At 27.8% G+C, this 24,681-nt stretch overlaps 2 protein-coding genes across 2 annotated transcripts; one reads left to right on the top strand and one right to left on the bottom strand.

Annotated features, from left to right (window-relative positions):
• The first annotated feature begins 2,609 nt into the window (after positions 1-2,609).
• On the top strand, positions 2,610-3,449 carry LOC112694270. The gene is made up of 3 exons (XM_025569695.1): positions 2,610-2,834; positions 2,913-3,072; positions 3,322-3,449. Exons 1-3 carry the CDS (start codon positions 2,610-2,612, stop codon positions 3,447-3,449), a joined length of 513 nt encoding a protein of 170 aa, XP_025425480.1.
• Positions 3,450-19,343: 15,894 nt separating this feature from the next.
• LOC112694254 (COP9 signalosome complex subunit 1b) lies at positions 19,344-24,452 on the bottom strand. The gene is made up of 10 exons (XM_025569669.1): positions 24,280-24,452; positions 24,086-24,202; positions 23,845-24,026; positions 23,489-23,789; positions 21,555-21,632; positions 21,253-21,482; positions 20,070-20,175; positions 19,889-19,977; positions 19,681-19,810; positions 19,344-19,587 (listed from the first exon to the last, which is right to left on the bottom strand). Exons 1-10 carry the CDS (start codon positions 24,301-24,303, stop codon positions 19,381-19,383), a joined length of 1,464 nt encoding a protein of 487 aa, XP_025425454.1. The 5' UTR covers positions 24,304-24,452; the 3' UTR covers positions 19,344-19,380.
• Between the last annotated feature and the right edge of the window lie 229 nt (positions 24,453-24,681).

The raw sequence follows: 24,681 nt of genomic DNA, 5'->3' as shown, positions 1-24,681 counted from the left end.
AAATATGGAACTCTGGACGTACATTTGAAAAGCTCTTAGAGAAAATCGTCAAGAGGTATGATGAATTTTTAACTTTTACCGAGCCTAAAATTTCATTATCTTCCAATAACGAAATAGTGTTTAAAAAACTACATGATGAAGGGCCATTAGTCGAGCAGTGTTCTGGTCCTCAATTTAAAATTATGATAATGAGTAACTTTAAAATTAATATTACTTCTAGTTCTAACTGTTACATTGGATTTAAATCCAAAGAATATAAATTAAATATTTGTAAAGTTGAAAATATTATTAAAAATGTACTTGTTGTTAAATGTTTTGATAAAATTGAACCATTTTTTGTTAAACCGATTAATAGTTTAACATTAGGTATAATTGTAGTTGAAAATTTATCTAGTATTTATAAAAAAATAATTAATATTCAAGAAATAAAACTGAAAAAATATGTGATTTTTAATGACTCTGATAATGTAAAAATTGCTATCCCTATATTACATTCTAATAGTGAATTTTAATTTTATGTAATTTAATATTTAAATAGTGCATATATTTCTGTGTCCCTGAGGTAAATGAAACCATGTCACAAAATGATAACATTACAGGGAGTTCAATTTTCGTTTATTTTCATCTAAAAATAAATTTTTTTTTTTTACTAATTCGAATTACTTTGTTGCTCCTTATTTCCGTTACTTTTGATAACTTGACGTAGTTCCTTATATCTTTATATGGAACAAAAAATGTACAAGGACCTGAAGCTTACTAAATTTCTTCAAAAATGGACATGGTTTCCTTTACCTCCGGGGTACAGATTTGTATTCTGTAAAAATAATCTTTATTTAGATGTAATTATACTTGTATTTTTCAATGAATATTTTGATATAAGTTAATTATAATTAGTATTTAGAAAACATGTTTTTATTTATTTTAAGTAGGAATTTATTGTAAAATATGTCGTCCTACTGTGTTGTAAATTTTCTAAATGATAACTCGGTTGAAGCACTTCCTAGTACCTGGATAAAAGCCGGTAAAAAGCCTGGTGTTAATGTATGTGCTTAGCCTCATGATAAAGCATGCATTATCAAGTACATTCAAAATAAATACATGCCAAATGAAATAAACTTTAAGTATTTCAAAGTACGAGTACTCAAAAAAAATTTGGGTAAATTCTTTAAAATTGTAATTGCAGTGCTTTGATTTATTAATTACTAATTTTTTATTGAGTAATCTTAAATAGGGTCACTAACAAAGGCTAGAGATGTAGCAGACGATGCTAGGTATAAATCAGACTTTATAAATAATGATGAAGATGATTTACTCAACATCAGAAATGTTATTAAGTCTCCTACATCATCAACTTCATCTATGCCCATTTATGACGGTAAAATAAATATATGGTACAATAGTTAATTTTTTTTAAAATTATTTCATTTTGTATTCAGATGAAAAAGCTAATGATAAAAGATCTCTCAACAAGAGTATTAACCTACATTCTAATCCTTCCAAAAATCTATTAGGTAATAATAATTAAATATTAAATTATATTAATAAAAAAACATCTACCCATTTATATTTCAAAGATGCCAAATATTGCATATTTTACAGATAAAAACAAAACCATGCAGGGACTTTCTTATTTTGAAAAACCAACACCCACTCAGTAAAAAAAAATGAACAAACAAGTGAGTTATGTTTAATACTATATATAAGAATATTTCTGTTATATAGTATTAGTTACACCAAAAAATTTACATTTTGATAACTTAAATGTTTAACAATATCCATACTATAGGTTATATATATCATACAATATTATAATAACTATATTTTAGATATTCCTATATTAAATCTAAGTAATATTTGTTTTAATGAATTTGAAGAAGCTTATTGTGATAATCATACTCTCGACACAAGTAGAAACTATGAACATTATTATATTTATATTATTTAGTTTTTGCTGTTACTTATATCCAAACAACATTTACACAGTTTGTTCATTAGTATAAATACTAATGAATTATTTTTTTATATTAACATTATTTTTATTAATTAGAAGTATGTAAAATCTAATTTCAAAATCAATAGTTTTAAATTATGTAATATAAATTAATTTTTTAGATTAAGATTATTTAGGTATAATTTTGGTAATATTTAGATTAAAGAGTTTAATTGTATAAATAGTGTATTTCAAATCAAATTTACAAATTGCTTATTTAGTATTTTTCAACAAAAAAATTGGTCCAATTTTGTGTTATTTATCTTCAAAATTAATAAATAAATTCAAAAATATTGAGTAGAGTAAAAATTATTATATTTGTCAGATCTCTGTGATACCCCCTTTTATACTGTTAATTAATTGTTAATTACTTTTTAACAATGCTTAATTATTATTATTTTTAGATAACCAACTAAATGGTTTAAAAATAAGTAATGTTGTAGAAGGTTTGTCAAGCTTTATTTCTAATATCACACAACCTGTAGGTAATGTTATAATATACAATAATATTTCATAAATTACACAAGTAAAATTTTTACAGTCGTATACAAATATTTACTATACATTATTATTTTATTATTCAGGAGATATTGAATTCCCAAATTATGTGAATAAAAATATGGCTTTTTTAAAAATTGAATTAAAACAAATTCAAAGCAATCAATTGGTCATTTTGAATCATTTAGAGTCTTTACAGTTACAATTGGAAGATCAACCTTGGACCTCTAACAAACATTTTCCAGTCAGTCAGTTAAATGATTGTCCATTACCAATAGACAACAATACAGACTTACAAACTTTTGAAGAGAAAATTGCTGGTGATAATGAATTTAGAACATGTTTGGTAATATTTATAATTTATAGTAATTAGAAAATTCATAATATAATATATTCATCTAAAAACAAAACAAATAATTTCTAGGTTAAGGAACTTACATATATAGGTGGGAAACGTTTCAAGGCAATGGTGCGCAGAATAATGTACAAATTATGTACAGATGAGTTGCTACAACACTATTCTTACAATGGAAAAAAAGGAAAAACTCCATTTTGTTCTTTGAGCATTTGTAGTGTTATATTTGGTAAGAATATATTTATTTGTTATAATTCCATATTTTTTACGCATGTAAAATATTTGCAATATAATACTTAATATTATTTATAATGAATATTTTATTATTAAAAATATTGAACATTTACTAATACATATTTTGGGTATTCTGTAATCTATTCAATATAAGAAGTGATCCGGGCAATGACTGGTTTCTATTTTTGTTATTTACTTTTTTATTTAATTAAATATAATATATAATATTGCTTTAAAATTTCAGATGCTGTAAAAAAACAAGGAAAGTTTAAACATGTATGTCAAGATGAAATAGAAGAAATCATTAAATATATTTTGGTTCAAGCTCCATTTACTATCAAAAGACACATAAAAAAGAAAATCACTAAATAATTTTTTCTATTTTCTATTAAATCTTGTTATGATTCAATAAAATAAACAAAGTTAATTTTAATACAGTATTTCTAATTCATTTAGATTTTAGATTACCCGATCATATAATATAATGTATATTATGAGCATGGCTCGAGACTTATAGCACTATAAAATCATGTAATATGTGCTATTATATGCACCGAAAAAATGTAAAATATGGACTATAATATGCACTAAAAATATGAAAATATGCTTTAAAAATTATTTATTTAAAATTTTTATTTAGAAATTTATGAATTTATAATTATTAAAATTTAAAGAAAAATTTTTAAATAATTTTACAGTTATAATTTTCTACAAATAATGACTAAAAACTCTTTCCTATTCTCATTAATTTGTATGTGTCGAATTTTGCCAATCTGTAAAGTATAATTATTTCTAATCAATAAATCATTAAAAAGTAACTTACAGTACCTTCATATTTGCACTGTATTATTATGTGTTTCCGAATATTTTCAAACTTGAAAGATCTTCTATTATTGCTTAATAATGTTTTGTACACGGAAAATGAGCGCTCTACACCGACCGATATGATGGGAGCGGACTTGAAAGAATATCACGACTAGAAATGTCTTCTGGAAACCCGTTTAATCCTTCAATGTCTCCAGTACCCTAACCATACTCCTAAACTAACCGATAACATGCGAGAAATATTTTTTAGTTTTGACTGTATTTTTAACCCAATTTGACCACGTAGTGTTTCGAATGATTTTTCTACATCATTTATTATTTGAATTGAGTCAAATAATAACAAATCTTCTTGTAGTTTTTTAAAGATGTAGTCAGAGTTGAAAATTTTTTTTTTGTCATATTTGTTTTTTATTTGTACAATTTGTATAAAAAATATAATTACAATAAACACAATGGAGGGGTAATACAATTATAGAGAATTGGTCATGGTTGGCTTGAAGAAGAAGCTATTCATTAATAGCACTTCATAACGGGATGGTGGACTAGTCGACTAGTAGGTCACGGCACCAGCTACGCTTTAAACGTCGGCCAGGGTCGCCTGGGATTGTTCGGGAAGATAGGTTTTGGATGAGAGGGTTTCGGTGATTTGAAAGTTTAAAGTGGAAACGTTTATATAGGGTTTTGGAGATTAAGTAGAAGCTGGAAGGAAATATTGATTTTAATTTGAAGAGGAGGCCGTGATGCCATACCTTATCAAACGCTTTTGCTACGTCTAAGAAGGCGCATGTGCAGATTAGTTTCTTTTCAAGAGAATAGGAAATTTTGTCAACTATACGATGAACCTGGTGTATGGTAGAGTGGTTATTACGAAATCCGAATTGATTGTCTTGGAGGTTTTTGTCAATGGTTGGGTAAAGGCGTTTAAGTGTGAGTTTTCAAATACTTTGGAGAAGAAAGGTAGAAGGCTTATTGGTTTGTATGAGCTGGGAGAGTTAGCGGGTTTCCCGGATTTGAGTATCATAATTATGATCGAGAATTTCCAAAGTAGAGGAAAGTATGAGAGTATGAGCATGGAGTTGTAAATGTGCGTGAGTGATAAGTTGGCTTTTCTGGGAAGTTGGGAGGCGACTTCTGATGTAATGAGGTCGTAACCTGGGGTTTTATGACGCGCAGATTTATTGATTATAAATTCGACTTCACTGGGTCTGATATGTTTTGGCGGAAGGGTCATAGGTAGTGGACTGGATAGGAAGTGGTCGACTTCAACTATTTTGTTACGGGGTATGATGTCAATATGTGGCTAGAACGTTGTGTGTAGGTGATGACGAAAAGCATTAGCTTTTTCTGAGTCACTAGTAAGTCATGTGCCGTCAGGGTTTCTCAGAGGGAGTACTGGTGGTTGAGAGCGGAGAATTTTTTTGGTGTTTTGCTAAAGAGAATTGTCGGTGGTGGAAAGGGATGTGAGATGGTTTGTTAAGTTATCGGATTTGATTTTAGCTAGGAATCTTTTGAGTTTATTGGTGAGGTGATTAAATAGTTGTTTGTCAGAGGGATATTTAGTTCTTTGCCAAACAGCGCGTGCGCTTCTTTTTTCCGATATTAGAGTTCTGACAAAATGTGGAAGATCAGAGGTGGGTTTATTAAGTGGGTTAGGAATAGTGGAGGAAGACCAAGCTGCTTGTTGAATTGATGTTGTGAGGGTATTAACAGCGTCGTGTAATTATTTCGTTGCGATAGGTTATATAGGGTGTTACCGCGAGGGTTGTTGATGCGACAGCCCCATTGTATGTTTTTCGCGTTTAGATCGCCTCCGATTATAAATCTTTGGCTTAGTGTATTAAAGAAGTGCTGGAAGAGAGTTGGTGTTATGGAATGACGGGGCGGGCTGTATATGGCATAGATATTGATTGGAATATTGTTTAATATTAGAGCAATTCCGCAGGCTTGTATATGGGCTGTTTGGTACTGAGGAAGAGGGTAGAATAATAGTGAGGTTCTTATAAAAATATCAGCGCCAGCATGGGCTGTGCCATCTGGCTGGTTCGATTTAATAATGTGGTAACCAGGTAGGTTTATTTGTGTGGTGTTGGTTAGGTGTGTTTTTGAAATAAGTGCAATATCAATTCTATTGTTTTGGAGGGTGGCCAGTAGTTCGTTTCTACGGTTAATTAGGCCATTAGAGTTCTAGGTTAAGATGAGGAGAGAGTTGGACGTAAAGTTATTGGTTTGCATTTTATTTGTTTATATTATTTATGAGGTTTGTGAGGACTTGGGTGAGAAGGGATAGTAGGGGATTTATGATTGATTTAAATTCATCAAGAAATTTAGTGAGAGAGGTCTCATTATCAGTTGAGTTGGACTGGTTGTTGGGAGGGGGACCCTTAGTCGTGTTTGCATACGTACGTGGGTGCGGTGAGGAATTTTCATTAAGTTGAGATTGGTGTTCTGAACTGCTGGAGGTGTAGGGTGGCTGTGGTTGAGATTTGTAGCTTGAGATGTTGGTAGTTTTACTTGAGATGTTGGCGATTTTACTCGAGAAGTTTGGACGCTTCTGCCAGAGTTGTTTGAAGATGAGACAACCCTTATAGTTTGCATGGTTAAGCCTGAACAGAGGGCACATTTTGCAGGGAGCTCTGGAGGTTTTATACATGATAATGTTGGGTGGCAGTCGCCGCATTTGACGCATTTAGGGGGGTAAGCGCAGTAGGTTCGGGTTTGGCCATAGGACTGGCAGTCAAGGCATTGCGGTATTTCTCGTTTTTTATGTAGTTCTTCTATTTTGACTTTTGTATGTAGTAAGGCAGTGATGGAGAAAATATCGTTGTCACTTTCTTGAGGGTTTAGATCAACAAAGAACATTGGGAGTGGTGATTTTGTTTGATGGTGCCTGATGTTTATTACATTTTTGACTGAGTGGCCAATTTCTTCGATTGTAGCAGAGATGTCTTCAACTGGGGTAGTTGGATGAAGATTTTCGATTACTATTCTTAACGATTTTTCCGAGTGGAGTTGGTATGTGTGATATTGGGCATTAATGTCTTTAAGGAGTCGGATTAGTTTCCTGAAATTGTCAGGGCTGTCTGTTTAAATTTTAAGGTGGGCTGTAGAGGACTTACACGAAAAGCTGGTTGGGCCAATTAGGTTTCGGATACTGTTTCGTAATCCTATGTAGTCCAGGACGCCTTTGATAAATACGGGTGGAGGAAGAATAGGGTATTGGTGTATCATGTGTAGTATTCGATTGCCCCTGGGTGGAAGTTTCAAACAGGCTATCGATGTCTGTTTTCGTTATCGGGGTTTGGATTATCATCGTCAGCAATTAGAGTTTCATACCGGTTTGGTGTCACAAATAGTTTCGTTTTCTTGGCAATGATGGCAGATGGTGGGGCGGATGATGTAGATAAGGCGCGTTTGCCTTCATTAGTTTTTGTCTTATCGTTATTTTTTTGTTAATTTACGATTTTATTGTTGACAATCGTAATTGGGGAGACTGTTTGCTGGTTGCGTGACATAGCTTATCTGGTTGGGGTCCAAAGGTCGATACGCGGGCAGTGCCCGGGTTTGGTTATAGAGTGAGCAGTTGTGTGGGTATTGTATGTTTGAACTTAATGTAAATATTTTAATAGATGAGTTAAGTTATATAATATTACTTGTGGTCGGGGTGACCGAATTCTGAGAGCTGCTGATGACGATGTGTAAACACGTTGAAGAACTCCGTGAAGTAGAATCTTTCCTTCTTTCCCGTAGGGAGAGAAACACGATGTAATTCGAGAGCGACCGAGCGAGCAGGTGCACCGTAGATCATGCTCACACGGCTTACGGTGAGGAACTAATTGAAAAATTTGATTTGATAAAAATAAGATCTGTATCTAAACAGTTTTAATTGATGTATTTTTTTGCCTCTTTGATGCTAACTGCATTGTCGTTGTCAAATTTTTCAAAAACAGAACGAATTATATTTAAATTATCGCAGTAATAATTAAAGACCGTTAACCATGTACCCCGTCGGGTAATGATAGGTTCTGGAGGAAGACTTATTTCAGGAGCTTCAGATTTAAAAAGTTGTATACAGTTTGGAGCTTTTCTAAATGTTTTTTTAACACTGGCTATGACTTATCAACTAATTTGAAATGTCCTCTAACTTCTGCCACTCTATGAAGGCCATGGGTAGCACATGTCACATGAATCATTTTAGTATACAGTGCTCTAAGTGCTGTAGCCGATTTTATCGTGTACGACGAAGCGTCAGTTAAAAATAGTAACACTCTATCACGTTCAATACCCATTAACTGAATGGAATCATCAAACAGTTTGCTTATCGTTGAATAATTGGTTTTTTCCTGTTATTCCGAATTTATTAAAAATATTTTCCCCGGTTGATCTACTTCCAAAATGCCCACTATAACATTTACAATGAAATGCCCTTCTATGTCTGAAGTTTCGTCAATGTTAAGCCATAAATTCTTGTTAGAAATTTCTAATTTAATTTTTTCCATTGTTTCAATATAAATATCATCGACATATCCTTGTATTAATGTAGATTCCATTGAAATTTCTTTTTTTTAGAGGTATGTTAGCGGATAATAAGGCCTGACACAAATCTTTATTGAAACATGATTTCTTACTTGAATGTGTTAAAAATTGCTGTTGTGATTTTACCGATTCTTCTTGTTAACGTTTAATTGCTTTTGTATGTTTGTCAGTTTTAAGATTTTATGCAGTTCGGCCGCAACGTTCAACATGAACACATGCACGTCGTAATCGTCCGCTCTCCATTATCATATCGCTATTATATAATTTATCACAATAATATCACGTCATTATCATGCCGCATATACTTAAAACAACGAAGCGAAACCTATCTAACAGTTCGCCCAGTCAAATCGACAAAAAAAGTTTTTATCACCTCGAACCGTTACGCCGTACTTAACACCGATGAAGACAATGTACTCGCCACACCTTCAACTAGCACCACGGAAGATCTGGACAGACCACCTCACAAAGTTCACAATGCTAAGCCCGTGGCTCCTCCTATCCATATCAAAAACATATCCAACTTCTTAGCATTCAACACCTTCCTAAAAAATATCACCAGACCCAATAGTTACACCTGTAAGTCAACTCCGTCACACCTCATTGTACAACCCACCGATAAACGAACTTACAATGCAATAATAGATCATTTACATGAAAAAAACGCTAGTTTCCATTCATTTACCCCTCCCCCCCTTAAGTCATCGCATATACAGAGTTGTCATTAAAAATTTACATAATTCCACTTTACACACAGATATTACTTCTGCTCTTTCTGAACAGGGACATTCAGTCAAGAGTATTTACAATGCCAAAAATATGAACAACTGCCCACTTCCAGTATTCTTCCTGGATATCCATCAGCAAGATAATAACAATGATATCCATGAAATTACATCTCTTCTCAACACAATAGTGAAAATCGAAAAACCATTCAAAAAAAGACGTGGCCCACCGCAATGCCATAATTGCCAAGACTATGAACATACCAAGAACTATTGCAACCATAAAGCTCGATGTGTCAAATGTGGTGAAAACCATCTAACAATCGAGTGTACCAAGGACCGAAATAGTCCAGCCAAATGCGCTCTATGCGCTAAAGACCACATTACAAACTTCAAAGGATGCCCAGCATTCGAATCAATATTTAAAAAATCTGCTCAAAAGTTTCAACCAGTCAAAGATCCTGACCCTCACTCAAAACAGTCTCAACCCAGAACCAAAACCAAATCATATGCAGAAGCCACCAACAACCAAAACAAAATCACAGAACAAATATCAAATACCTTTTCAAAACTCATATCCAATTTAAGCTCTTTAATTAATCCATTAATTTCCCTCCTTACATCAATCTTAAACACACTAATAGTTAAAGACATTATCACTCCATAATACTATTGCACACCGTCTCATAATACATTTATAATCTTATCTTATCTCAGACCTATCCTCATTAATTTTATCTCAAATTTTAACTGAATTATGTAACGCCTTACCAAGTCTATCATTATTAACGACTACATTTTGTCAATTTAGAATATATATATATATATATATATATATATTATTATTATTATTATTATTTTCTTTTAACCGTATCATTATTATTATTATTATATAAATAATACCTTGTAATAACATGTAATATGCTGACACATTGTATGTTTAAATAAATAATAAAAAAAAAAGATATTGTATTTACTGAATTTTTTTTCACAATTTATTTTAATTTCATAGTATTTGCAGAAAAGAATAGATGAATCGTGTGAAAACGTATCTGAACCGAATTCTTGTACATAGCTTCTTAACCGTCGGGCTAGTGATAATTTATCTATTGGCATGGTATAAAAAATATGTTTTAATGAAAAACACAAAGCTGAACAAAGAAAAAATTTATAAATTCACGAATAAAAACGTACATACGAGCGCAATCAAAAGTCAACGTAAACTAATCGATTACGTCGTTGTAGATCGGAACAGTCCATAATTATTGGGTATATAAGCAAGTATGGTTGAAGTCGATAACAGAAACAACATTAAAATAAAAGATACGATAAACACCATGTTGACTTGCATTAGGATATTTTAGGAATATTTTTTTCAATCGACAATGAGTTTTATAACGACCCAAAACTGTCGATCACTGATGAGTGGCCAAAATGTGTATTTTTGCAGGACTGAGTTTTCGATTTTTACATTAATTAGCAATAAATAGCAAAATAGCAAAACCTTTAGAATATGCAAAAATATGCACTAAAAACTTTTAGTATTGAGTTCATTTTTGTTTGAAATGGATTTATTGCTTACTCTGTTATCTTTTCATAAACTACAAAAAAATATGCAAATGCTACAAGTCTCGAGCCCTGATTATGAGCATTGTGTAGCGTAGTGTCTGGCCATGGTCACTGAAAAGTGTTGGGAGATCACTGGGTCTTAAGCGACAAAGCTATGTCCCATATACACAAATGTGTCTCCAACTTACAGTTTCACTATTCCTCCCTTACAGCCAATGTCTATAGTTGCCACGGCTTAATAAATGAATAATTATGTTCTATATATAAGGAAAAAGATACGCATTAAAATATATTTTATATATATATATATATTAACATAAAAAATATATTTTTTTCTAAATATTATTAACAGCATATATGATTTCTCCCGATAGAGTAAATAGGTAGTACATTATACATACATATTATTATCATTATATTATCACTATAACTGTCAATATTTGTATTTAATCTATATGGTAAATGGATCACACAATCCATGGAAATTTAATAAATAAAAAATAATCATATTACCAATATATTGCCATTAATTTTGTGCATTGCAATATCAAGGTTTAATAAATATATTAAAAGACAATAGTTAATATATCATCAAGGTTTGCTTAACATTTATTGACATGAGTTATAAACATTTAATCAACATAAGTGGTAAATGTTCGTAAAATATTATTTTTTAAATTAAATATAAACATTTTTTTTCTGTTCATCTAATGTTTATACATTGTTTAATGAACTTTAAAAAACATATACTAAATCAATATTTCATATTTATTAAATATTCTTGGTTAACTTTAAATGTTAAATAAACATTAAATAAATATATCTGTGCTGTGTGGTTAAAATATCCATTTATCCGTAATTCTTCATCGTTTTAATTTCCTTTGATAATGTAAAGGTAACCTAGCTGATTCTCTAATATTACTAATAATTCTTAATTAAATTAAATTAAGAGTAAATTGAAAGGGATATTTTCACTTTCAAGCAATTTATTACAGTATTTTCTACAAAAACAAGGATAATCTTTTTTTTTTTTGTGGTCTGATAACTAAACTTTTATCATGAAATTTTATTGTACTAGTTTATATAACAGCGTATCTAATCCTTTTTTCATTCATGTGACCTCTTGCCATTGCTTTATGTACCCCCAAATCTCAATATTTACATAGAATTAATAATAAAGAATTGATAAAATTATTTTAAAAAAGAATAAAATAAATAATTATGAAGTATTTATTTAATTCAATCAGTATGCGCCATATAATGTATGTATAAAAATAATATCAATTTAACATTTTAAAGTAACCCTTGGGATTATTTAATAACAAATCATTTTTTAAATCGGTATCATACAAATACATAGTGGCCGTTATCAAATGTTTCATAAATAATTTTTAATTCAAATACATCAATTTTTACATTTTCCGCCTTTATCTTTTTTTTTTTAGTACTTAATCTCTCGTATCTTTTCACATACCATCAGGGGTATCTACGCGTTCCCTCAGTTATTGCTATAGACTATAATTATTTCACTAAACCATCTTTCTAAAAACGATACTAGTTTCCATATCCTAAAATGCATTGAGATTATATTATCGTTTTGACTGCCACACGGTGAAAACGATTAACAACGATAAAAAAAAAATGACTCTCCAGCCGTAATTATTCTATTATAAATTGTCCATCCCTATTCAGTTATTGAATGTTTCATTATAATTCTTAATATAAGTAGTAAGTATTTACGCGTAATCTGTAGGCTTATTGATCCGTAATATAATTTAACAATTGTTACTAATTTATTATTTTAGAATTAAAAGGACGCCGCACCCCTATATGTTGTCTCCGTTTGACAAACGTGCAGCATAAATATGAGTTCACCAGAACCTATTTAGTGTTAATTTTAAAATTAGAGTAAACGAAATTTTTATCAAACTTAAAGGGAACAACGTTATCTATGAAATGACAAGTTATTTTTATCATATTTTAAATTTAAAGCGAGTCATGAGCATTTTTAAACTGGAATATTTTACATAATCTTAAGTCGCTAAAAAATTTATAATACTTGTATCTTAAAAAAACCTACGTTACTGTACAGATAATTTTCTTCTATAAAGTTTGGTTATAAATCAGTTTATTTTAATGAAAAAGCTAACGACTCAAAAATGATTTTGCAGAACGCAGTTTTCGGTGATATACGATTGCGTACGATTGTCCCTTTTAGTCAAATGATTGCGTACGATTTCTTTACCTAGGCCTTAAAAACATTACGATTGCATACGAAAATGAGTGCAACGTTACCAACATGTACTATTGGATTAAATTAAATTAAAAATAATAATAAAATAATTTTAAAAAATCATTATTATAATATTATAGTCAATTAAAAACAATATAAGGTATAAAAAGTACAATAAAAATACACATTATAAGTTATTAAAACCTTGGTATCGATAACCAGTCCCTATAAAAAATGTAATACATTATCATCTATTTTAAATTGGTCGTATAGTTTTATTACATGGTTAATTTTTTGCATATCTTTAGATGGAATAGCTTTGGATATATTTTTTTGTATAGTGGATATTTTTATATTGATTTCAATCTGCATTTCTTTCAATACCTCAAGCATAAAGTATATTGGTGGATGTGCGTATAGAATTGAGCGTTAAAAATTCTGTGGAAACTCTCTGGACCATTTGTTGTTCTGACATTAAAATACTAAATATTTTATGACACTTTATTTTTATGTAACAGAACATAATCTTTAAAGTTATATTGTACAAGAATACTACCAAATTTTTCTTATAATTTATAAAACTATGATACCTTTTATTTATTGAAGGTTCATCAGCCCATATATTAGTTGGAAATATACAATTTGGCTATATATAATTGTTATACAAAAATTTATAAATTATATTGTTTATAAAAATTGTATAAAATATAAGTAGGTAATTGTTCCTAAAATAAGATATATTGCAAATTTTCACGATTTTGAACAACGGCAACATTGTACTAAGTATTGGTAGGTAGAATTACGCAATCGAAATATTGAAAAAGGTCCATACGGAATCGTATCATACGAAATCGTAACGCACCCGCAGGTTTGCTATGGTGTACGTAAAGACAACACATGCAGAATGTGGCGTCTTCTTAATAAATGTACATTCAATTAACAATTTTTTTCTTTAATGAGAAAATGTTTTTCTAAATGCTTACGTTTAATTTACTCTATTTTAAAATATTTCATAATCAAAAATATATTGTATAAAAATACAATATGTCATATTGTAATCATGCGCGTTCATTAATTTAGGGAACACTAAATTCCTCGGTTGGATTAAATTTGAATAAATCAAATTTTTTTACTAGTGGTATAAAAATACACACTTATAAACGTTTCAGAATTTTTATAATTTCGCGGTATGTGCATGCGCAATATAATATGTGTTTTGTTTTAATAGCAACAACTATTTTAAACACTATATTCAGTTAGGCCTATTTTTTTAAAGTAATTTTAATGCATCAACTATGGTTCTAAATTCAAAATTACAGTTGCCTAGCAAAACACGAATTGCTCGATTTAATTAATCTCGATTGGAACGTTGATTGTTTATGGCAATCTGTAAATACCTAATTATTAATGGAGCTTTTAGGAAACATTAAAATTAAAATTCATATAATATTTTTAAACTTCATTATTAATAGAAAAAAAAAGATTTTATTACATAAAAACGAAAATAATACATTACATTTTTTTTATAAATGTTTGAAGTGACCTCTATTATTTGTAACATAAAGCTGAAGTTTTTGGACCCAAGCGTTTTTATCATTTTTTAATGTTTCAGGTAAAATAGTTACTTAACCTAGTATTAAAATAAGCATTTATTTTTACAGGGGAAGCCAGGTACCTAATTAAGCTTATAATAAATAAAAGACAAACTATAAAAATAATGGTAAAAATACCTTATGCTCATCAATTTAGAAAACTTTTTATTAAAATGGAAAAATTATTGATCAACTATGGAGCATATTCTCTAAAAGTAGTCCGTAGACACTACATAGAACAAATTCGAATATACAGTGTATCTCATAAGTCCCTTATCACCCTTAATATTTCCACGGGAAATCAATATATTTAAACGTGGTTTTTTTTTACAATACTTATTATAGAAATTCTGATTGAATGGTATAAAATTCAATTTTTTATGAATTTAAGAATTTTCAATTTTTAAGATAGCCATTTTCTTGAGCGTCTTTTTTAAAACAGTTATATAGAAGGGGTACGAAAAATCTTTTAGTTGTATATTTATTAACAGTAATTAATATAAATTACAAGTATAGTACAGATTTTAAAGCAATAAAAATTAAGAAAATCACTCAAAACAGCACAAAAAAAGCTGTATAAATCTTCTGAAAAGCTTAAAAAACCATTAAAAATTGGTTTAAAAAAAAAAAAAATTATTAATTTTCAGCATTTTGTAAATGACTATACGGTGTTACAACGAAAACTAAACTGTAATTCTGTGTAGATAATTTTCAGAACAAGAGTACAGTTTTGTGTATTGTCGTTTCAAGATAAATTAATCTATACTATATAACAGTGTTTCCCAACTGGTGTTCCGCGGAACCTAAGGGTTCCGTGTGAAATTTGGGAAAATATAAATTAATTAGCAATATTTTGATTTGAACATAGAACTCAATATAGAACTGGAATTAACATATTTCCCGAAGTGTGGTGCGTAGTTTGTAGCTTTTCGGCGTATACAAAGACTAAGAATAAGTTTCAAAATCAAGTGAACGCGGCTCCGGACTTACGAATCCAACTTTCAGGAATAACTCCAAATTTAAAAACAGTTATGAAAAGATTCCAATCTTCTCATTGAATCTATCTTAGAGATAATGAGAGATAAATATTAAATTTTAAGCTTTGATATGTATGAGTATATTTATAATATTGTAATAGTAATAAACAAAATAAAATGTTAAAGCCGTCTTGTTTTTTTTATATTAATGACACTCTTGTGCCGGAAGTGTCTGGTAACCCACTCATTTAAGTATACAAAACATATGTCTGTATTAATATTATAGAAAAAATATTGGAGTTCCACAAAACGTTAAATCTCCTGCTAAGGTTCCGCGGGTAAAAAAAGTTGGGAAACACTGCTATATAACATATGGATGTGACAAACTGGACGCACGGGTTGTCCAAGATTGAACAAGACTTGTTCAACATAATATAAAAATAAATATTAACATTTCAAATACGTTTATTTAGAACATATTTTGAAAAAATGTAACTTAAATGGAAAAAAAGTACCCAAAATAGTATTAATAAACAAAAAACGTAAAAAAAACAAAACAAAATGTCGTACACTTTATTCTAATTATATCTATTCTATTCTATTATAATATATATTATCATATCTATAAGATGTAACATACAATAGTGCATGAACAGTTTCAATAAGAAACTACCTTATACTAATAATTTATATTTATTATTGTTTAAAAGATACTAACTAAAAGATTTTTCACATCTTTAGAAATTAAAATGACTATAACTCAAGACATATTCTTTGGATTTATATATTTTACATTAAAATCTTTACCATGTAATTATTGAAATTTGTATGAGAAAAACTGGAAAGTTATTTTTCTTTTATAAATTATGTTTGTTTCTACCAATCCAAATTATGCACATAATTTACTTATCATTATTTCAAGCAATATTCTAATAGGGTTTATTAGTTTGGAGGGAGCTAAATCAAAATTCATCTAGACCACTACAATATTTACAAAAAAAAAAAAAAAAATTATTAGGATATGCTTAAGTTAAAATACTTTAATAGGTTCAACTAAAGAAAACTTCGTTATTCAATGTCCTTCCATTTGAGTCTGTATATATAAAAATAATTATTTTGTATATTATCAAAAACTTTGAATCCTTTGTGGTTATGAAAAATGTTATAGTTAAAAGAGAACACTAAATTGAGTATACTAGGAAAGCGTTTAGTCAAAAATTCTTGGGGTATCTAGGTCCTAAAACAGAGGTTCCCAACCAGGGTGCCGCGGCACTCTAGGGTACCGTAAACTGAAATTTAGGGTGCCGCAAAAATATTTGAAATATATATATTTTTTTTAAATGCCTTCATGAAAAATATAGCACTGTGAGTAATAAAACAGACTATACTCTATGTCTATAGTATAAAACCTATTGTGTATAATTAATTAGGTATATACAATATAATATAATGTATTAATTGTATAACACATATAATTTTTACATAGTAATATTGAGATGTTCAATCTATTTTAATTTTCATACTGGTTCGATTGCTATCGATTTGATGTGAACTGTTTTAAAGTTATTTACGGTGAAATACTTAAATATATGATATATTACTATTGTGTATTCAGTATAAACTATAGAATATAGAGCATAGGCTATAGCGTACATCCAAATTTTTAGAAAATAACAAAGGGTGCCGTGAGTCAAAAAAGGTTGGGAACCTCTGTCCTAAAAGTTATAATTTAATGCCTATAAGTATAAAAAAAAGAAATATACCAAACAGAGGGAAATTGTATAACTACAAAAATAAAAAAGGAAATTCTGAGTTGGCTATTCTTAGTATTGTAATAGGTAATGAGTTTAACTGTTTTACAAATAAAATTTGTAATGTATATATCAATAAGAAATACTATGTATTTTATACTGATATTTTATGTTTCTCTTGCTGTATAATTCAATTTTTCATACAATCTTTTGTAAATCGATTAGTATTATTTAACTATTTTGTTAAATTAATTGTTTATTTATAATTATCTATTTAATCATGTATCCTATAACTCCCTCTCCGCCACAAGCTTTGCTTAAAGGTGTAGATAATTTTTCTATTATCTTATTATTTTATTATTTACTATGATACTTAAAATTGTATTTTATAATGAAATGGTTGATAATAAAAAAAAAAAAAAAAATGATCTTAAAACCCAAATTTTCACATAGAATATAGGACATGGTTACTTAAAATTTGTTATACCTCAATTGTTTAGGTTAAAATGTATATATTATAGCTATAAGTATTAGCAATGTTCAGGTTCAAAGTGCTAAAAACATTAAAATTTTAATGTGTTTAAAAAAAAAAATGTAATTTATACATAAAATATGAAGGGCGTTAAACATTAGAAATTATATAATTAATCATTAAACAACACCTCTGGTCAAATATAATTTGTTTAACCAAGTGTTAGGTGTAAAATATGACTAGATGTAGCATATAGATACAATACTTGAACTACGCCAATTAATATTACAATAATAAATTATGGATAAAAACCTTTACATTGATGTTATTTATTTGTTTAAGATAGGAACTAGTTCATTAATTATCAATATTTACATAGAAATTTGCATAAATAACTATCAAAATAAAAATAAAATCTTTAATAAATTAAACTTATCTTAGATATTATATATAAAAATCTATTTAATAGATATATTTATTATTTGTCTATTTAATTATTTTATCAGCTAACTTTTCATAATAACTCAATTTTTTATAAGTAATTATATAAATTACATTTTTTTTAAAAATAATAATATATAATGTAACTAATTAAATTTATAAATTTATTATAATCCTAAATTATTAAAAAATATATGTGGATTTAAAATGCACATTATAAGATTATAATCCTCAGTAAGTCCTAAAAAAGAATTTTAAAAAATTATTAAAATATGTAATTACATTTGTTTCTACAAATAATTATATTAATTTTAAAATACTAGCTGTGAAATATTTAAGAACACGTTTAAATAGGGAGAAAATATTTTATTATTATTGTACTCATTGTTTTAAAATAAATTATGTATACAAGTAATCAACATATTTTACCATCCATACTTAAAAGAATCAATTTTAAAAATATTATCTAAATTAATTCCACAAATATGATTATTGAATACACCACATTAAAAAAATGGGTTTATATGTATTTATTTATTTTTACAATTGTTATTGAAAGTAAAAAAAAAATAAAAATTTACTTAAATATGGTATAAAAAATAAAAGTAAAATCATAATAATATATTATTATTAATAAGCTAGATCTAAACTTTTAACTATTGTTAAAAGGAAACGTTTTCTCAAGTTTTGTAATTACAGTTGAATAAGTTATAATTATATTTGTATACATTTTGCATAAAAAAAATGGTTTTTAAATCAAATAATTTTTTTTTCAACTTAATTTATATTTAATACATTTTTTTAAAATAACTGATATATTCTTTAATAAGATTTAACAATATTTTTCTTCATTATGATACAAAAACTAAAACTTTAAATTTTAAATAAAAAAGTTGAAAACATATTTCACTAAATAAATGTTTATGGCGGTCACTGTTAGTTAAGGTATATTTATATGATTCAATAAATAATTGGTTAGAAAAAACTTAGAAGAACTTAGAAATGAACATAGAAGTGTTCCTTTGATAAGTATTTAAAAAAAATTAAATATATTTATCAATGATACTGCTTTTGTGAAAATAATAATTTAAAAAAAAAAAAATTATTTTTATTCAATTTTTTTTTTTATGAAAATGATAAGACAAATATAATATTTCATAAATAGTTAAAAGATGAAGAATAACTTTATCCAGATAATTTTACAAAATCTACATTTAGAGTTTTTCCAAGATGATTGTGGCGTTCTCGTTCACTGACCTTAGCATTTGTCTGATGTTTAATCATTTGACTTTTTAGTACTAAAATATGCATATATCTACTGTATTGTTGAGCCATTGACATAGCTTTCTCAAATGTTTCTACTCTTTGATTTGGATGTCTAGCATAAAGAATCTAAAAAAAAAAAATTGAATTAATTAAATAATGTAAATAAATGTTCATAGGATATCTTAACAGTTTGAATTTTAATCAATCTGAAACACTTACTTTGTTAATTGAGTCAATACGAGCTTTGATATGTCCATCTAAAATTAGTTGCATAAGTTCATCTTCTAAATCAGGTAAAGGAGTATTGAAACACAATGCCATTTTCCTTAAATCAGCAGAGTCATATGGACTGTAAAAAAATTAATTTAATAATATTTTCTTAATAAAAAAATAAAAAAAATTCTAATAATTTTGAAAATGTATTTACCAGAAATATTGAATCATTGCTTTGCTTCTAATATTAGAATAAAGCTGATTTATGTGAGACCCAATGTACATATCAAGGAGTAGAGTTGGCTAAGACAAAATATAATTTTATTTTAATAGTTATTGATAAAATATTAAAAGTTAAATTTAAATTAGGTTATTAATTAATAATTGTTTAATACCTTTATTTTATCTAAAATTGTTAAACAAATTTCATATTTTGATTCATAAAACTTAAAAATTGCATCACGTATTTCAGGTTCAAGTTCAAGGAATAATTTGAACGAGCTGTAAATAAAGCAATAAAAGTAGTGACATAATTAATGTCTAATAAATAATACCAAGAAAAAAAAAATTATTAGTAATATTACAAACTGTAATATTTTAATTTTATGTATAATTTATAATTATTTTGTATTATTCAAGATATTTAAAGGAAATTATTTTAATTCAAACATATTCAAAGTGGGAATGGTACTTAAATCCTCTTATGAGAAATTGTTTTAATTAAGTTATTACCTTCAACAATTTTTTAGTCATATCCTCTAAATTCATTCCTACAATTTGGTCAGGATCGTCTAAGAAATTAACAAAAATCCTAGACATTAAATCATTTGACAATTCCTTAATAAGACTAACTATTATAGAAGAAAAACAACAAGTCAGATCAATTTGGGAAAGAATGAAAAATTCTGTCATTAATACTAAGCACAATTATATATATAAACACTAGAAAAACTGAATGAATTAAAATATATTTTTTTAATTAGAAGGAAATAACAAAGAAAAAGCGTTAACATTCAATCAACAACTACCCATAATTTTTAAGCTAAATAATGACACTGATCCTTCAATAGAAAATAAAATATATAATACCTTTAAAATTATACTTCCAAAGATTTGACCATTCTTATAATTTAACCCAGATAGGATCATAACATTCATACCTGACCTAACATGACCAAATAACAACTGAAATAGGCTCATTAAAAATTAAAAAGTTATATTTGTTAAGCTTAATGCAAATCTTTGAATATGCATGTACATTTATACAATTATTAAATTAGTGCTTACTTAAAACACAAAATTAATTAAAATTATATATTTATTATTTATGTTCTTACAACTTAAATTATAAGAGAAACGGAACAATGTTTAATATAATACATAAACTTAAAATTTGTGGCCAAAATAAAAAATATTTAATGACATTTAATAATATTTTCTGTACCTCTATCATAATATAATAAATTAATAATAATTAATTTCAATTATTAATAAATAAAATAAATATGGAATTTAAACTTCTTTAATATATAAAATTATTTTTTATAGATATACATGATATATTATCGAATAACTTACTTATTGCAAATTACACTATTTTGCAATTCTAAGCGGTTAAAAGTAGCTAATGCACAAATTCCTCCATAAATAGCAATATCATTAGGTGTCATTACATCACAAGAATCCCAGTAATCTAAATTAGTTCGCAAAAAATTATGAGCAGCTACTTTGTATTTACGGCTAGCTAGTTCAGCTAGACCTGTCATACATTTTAGGGTGGAACTGTAGGTAGTTTGAAGATCAGAATTCTAAGTATATCAAACATAAATGCCAAATAAATATTTTTTATTTTATATTAATATATCATTAGTAATTATTACTTCAGTAAAATCTGGTGTAGATTCTGCTTTAATTATGTAATTGACAACATGTGACCAATTTTGCAAATAAATTCCAACCTGAAAAAAAAAATTTTTAAATAATACAAAAACTACATAAAATTATAAATGTTAAGGAAAAATAGGAATTAAATTTAAAAAAATAACTTTTATTTTAGACTATAATAAAAATAATATTTATAATTAGGCTTAAGGACTTATAGCTCTATAAAATACATAAATATGCATGTAAATATGCATTAAAAAAAAAAAAAGACCACATAGTATACAAAATAAAATGTGTCCATCCTAGGGGCGTATTTTTTTGGGAGGGAAGAAGAAGGGGGAGGTTGCCTCTCTCCTGAATCCATATTTAATGAATCGATGATATGTGAGATATATATTTTAAATTTTTTTAATGTGGATTATTTTATAATGAAATCAAATAACACGTAGCTGTGAATATTGAATTGGGCTTTTTGTCAGGTCCATACTTAGTGAAAAATCAAATAAAACACAAACAGGCGTTAAAAAAAAACTACCAAAAGTCGATTCTAAGTGGACTCGGCATTAGATTAAAAAAAAAAAAAAAACTACAACCATTAAGGATTTGCCTGATTTAAATATTACCAAACATTTTACTTGTACATTTTGAGCCTGAATTAAAGAAAAAATTTGATTTGTCCCACCCTCCCCTAAAAGTAAGTCTGAATACACCCCTGGTCCACCGTATGTAAATGTATCTTTAAACTCCGAAACAAAAATTTGTAGTCTGCTAATCATAGACTTATATTTTCGGCATTACACAATGTTACAAAATATATTCGTATGACGTTTTATATATTATTCGACATTGCGTGGTTGTGAGATGCAAGAAAAATGACGAATCAACTGAACTGAACACTAAACAAATAATCTATTATTTTATAGATATCCAGTCGATATTCAGCAGGTTAGATCGATAGATTAGAATGGTCAATACGGGTTTATAGTAATATTTATACTTGCACAAAAATTATAACGAGATATAAGAGGTAGTTTGCATGTAGCATATTACTGGAAGTATTAAGTCCTTTTAGTCCTTTTATTTTTTTCGATCGGTTGAAATATGTATATATAGTTTTTAATTTTAAATTTGAAAAATTTGTCAAAATATGCAAAAATATGCACAATAAAGTTTTAGATCTAATATCATGACACTGAGAAACAAATTTATTTTGCACTCTGCTATATTTAACAATAATTAAAAAAAAGTATGCAAATGCTAAAAGTCCCTAAGCCTATCTATAATCAATGTTATTAATTTGAAAATTATATAAAGATAAATTTGTAGAGGTAAATTCATAAGAAACAGACTTTTAATGAAAAATTGAGGCTAATGGTTTGTATTTTGTAATTTCACTTCTAGTAAGTACTGGGAAAGAGGAAAAATTTAAATTTTGCATCAATCACATAGATTAACATAATAATCATAAATAGTAAATCATAACTGTATATAAATTATATATTTTTAATAAAAATGATTATCATTTGATCACAATTGAATAAAGTTAATTTTAAGGAAGTCAGATATTTAGTTTTACAATAAATGTACAATTGTATTTAAACTGCTATATTCTAGCAATTAGTTACGAATATTAAAGATCATCTTACTTCAACATTTTATTAATTTATTTAAAAATTAAATAGAAGTTTATAATGTATTGTTATTTAAGGAATTAAAAGTTTTAATGGATATCTCTCAATACGTGGTCTTCCTTCGTTTTGTATACTATCTAAGTATAAATAAGAGCATAGTATGTGGTCTACCAATGTTCTGTATTCTTCCTGTAGATCAGAATCTAGCATAGCATAATTATTTATTACAGTTTACTCTGATTCCTGACTTGATTGTAAATTATTTTGGTAAATAATGCTATTCTATAATTTGTACATACTTTTATTATGTTGAGGCACATCGATATGACATGTGTAGAACTAGTACAATAGTCTCGAGCTTTAGAATAACTTTTTGTAGCTTCAATGAGGTCTCCACAATTGACATAATGGTCACCAATTTCATTATGACCCCGTCGAATACTTTCCTTAATTGAATTACTCTTATAATTTTTTAGATCTCCATCTAGTTTTTCAAGTTTCATCGCAGCTTTTTGAGTAGTAGTCTCCACCCAACTAGCATTGAAAACTGGCAATCCTGTATCCATAGGAGTACCACCAGTTACGTCAGGTAGTACGTGTCTATTACACACAAAAATGTAATTACAATTGTATATAAATTTGATAAAATAATCACCCTTGACATTGTTGTAATTTTTGATGTAGAACTTGATACAAATTAGCATTCATGGTTGTGACAACATGTGAAATTGCCAAACATAATGCATCTGATCTTAGTTTTGGACAATGATCCGCTATATATATCAACCTGTAAATACGAGCTAATCCAGTGTAATTGTTAGCATATGCCTCGAGGTCCTATGAACAATAATAATACCGTTTATTAGACATAAAAAGTAATTGTTCATGAGACTTACAAATGAGTCAATGTCGACTTCATATACTTCTTCTTCATTGTTATCGTTTTCTTCTGGAGGTGCATCCACTTGCATTGGATCTATGACTCCAGCGGCTTGTGGACATCGCGAAGAGCGCTGAAACACGGCGATAATATAATATTAGATACAATAAACTTGATTATTAATTTTTATTAGAATGAACATTGACTCACGTTAAGATATCTTAAAGAGGACATTTTCGATGTACCGAATAGTGATGGGATAAAATAACAGTAACAGTGATTTATAACAGTTACTACTAAAGTAAAAGGAACAAGCTGTTACTTGGAAGAAAAAGTAACAGTTATTGCTATTTTTTGTTTTTTACGTTTTAACAAAGGTTTTGGGTTAACGATGTTATTCATTATCAGAAGCCATAGCTGAGCAGTTACCAAGGTTTATAGATAATAATAATAATAATAATATTATCTATAAACCTTGAGCAGTTACAGCTGCTGCCACAGATATGTATACAATACTCATAGATAATAGAAGAATGGATAGGCCATTACAACTTATCACACGGGAATAAATATTTATTTTGAGGTTACAAGGGGTCTTATCAATTATCAAAA

The sequence above is a fragment of the Sipha flava genome, unplaced genomic scaffold (assembly GCF_003268045.1).
Source record: "Sipha flava isolate LNK unplaced genomic scaffold, YSA_version1 126_pilon_pilon, whole genome shotgun sequence".
NCBI lineage: Eukaryota > Metazoa > Arthropoda > Insecta > Hemiptera > Aphididae > Sipha > Sipha flava.
Note: the sequence above shows the minus strand (reverse complement) of the source record. Positions and strands in the feature narration are given on the sequence as shown.

Bases quoted from the DNA above. Each gene is read 5' to 3' on its own strand.
- LOC112694270 (XM_025569695.1), top strand. From the start codon at position 2,610: ATGGCTTTTTTAAAAATTGAATTAAAACAAATTCAAAGCAATCAATTG. The intron at 2,835-2,912 runs GTAATATTTATA...AATAATTTCTAG, and splicing joins ATGAATTTAGAACATGTTTG to GTTAAGGAACTTACATATAT. The intron at 3,073-3,321 runs GTAAGAATATAT...TTAAAATTTCAG, and splicing joins CATTTGTAGTGTTATATTTG to ATGCTGTAAAAAAACAAGGA.
- LOC112694254 (XM_025569669.1), bottom strand. From the start codon at position 24,303: ATGTCCTCTTTAAGATATCTTAAC. The intron at 21,483-21,554 runs GTAATAATTACT...TGATATACTTAG, and splicing joins CTACACCAGATTTTACTGAA to AATTCTGATCTTCAAACTAC. The intron at 20,176-21,252 runs GTAAGTTATTCG...CTTTATTTACAG, and splicing joins AATAGTGTAATTTGCAATAA to CTCGTTCAAATTATTCCTTG.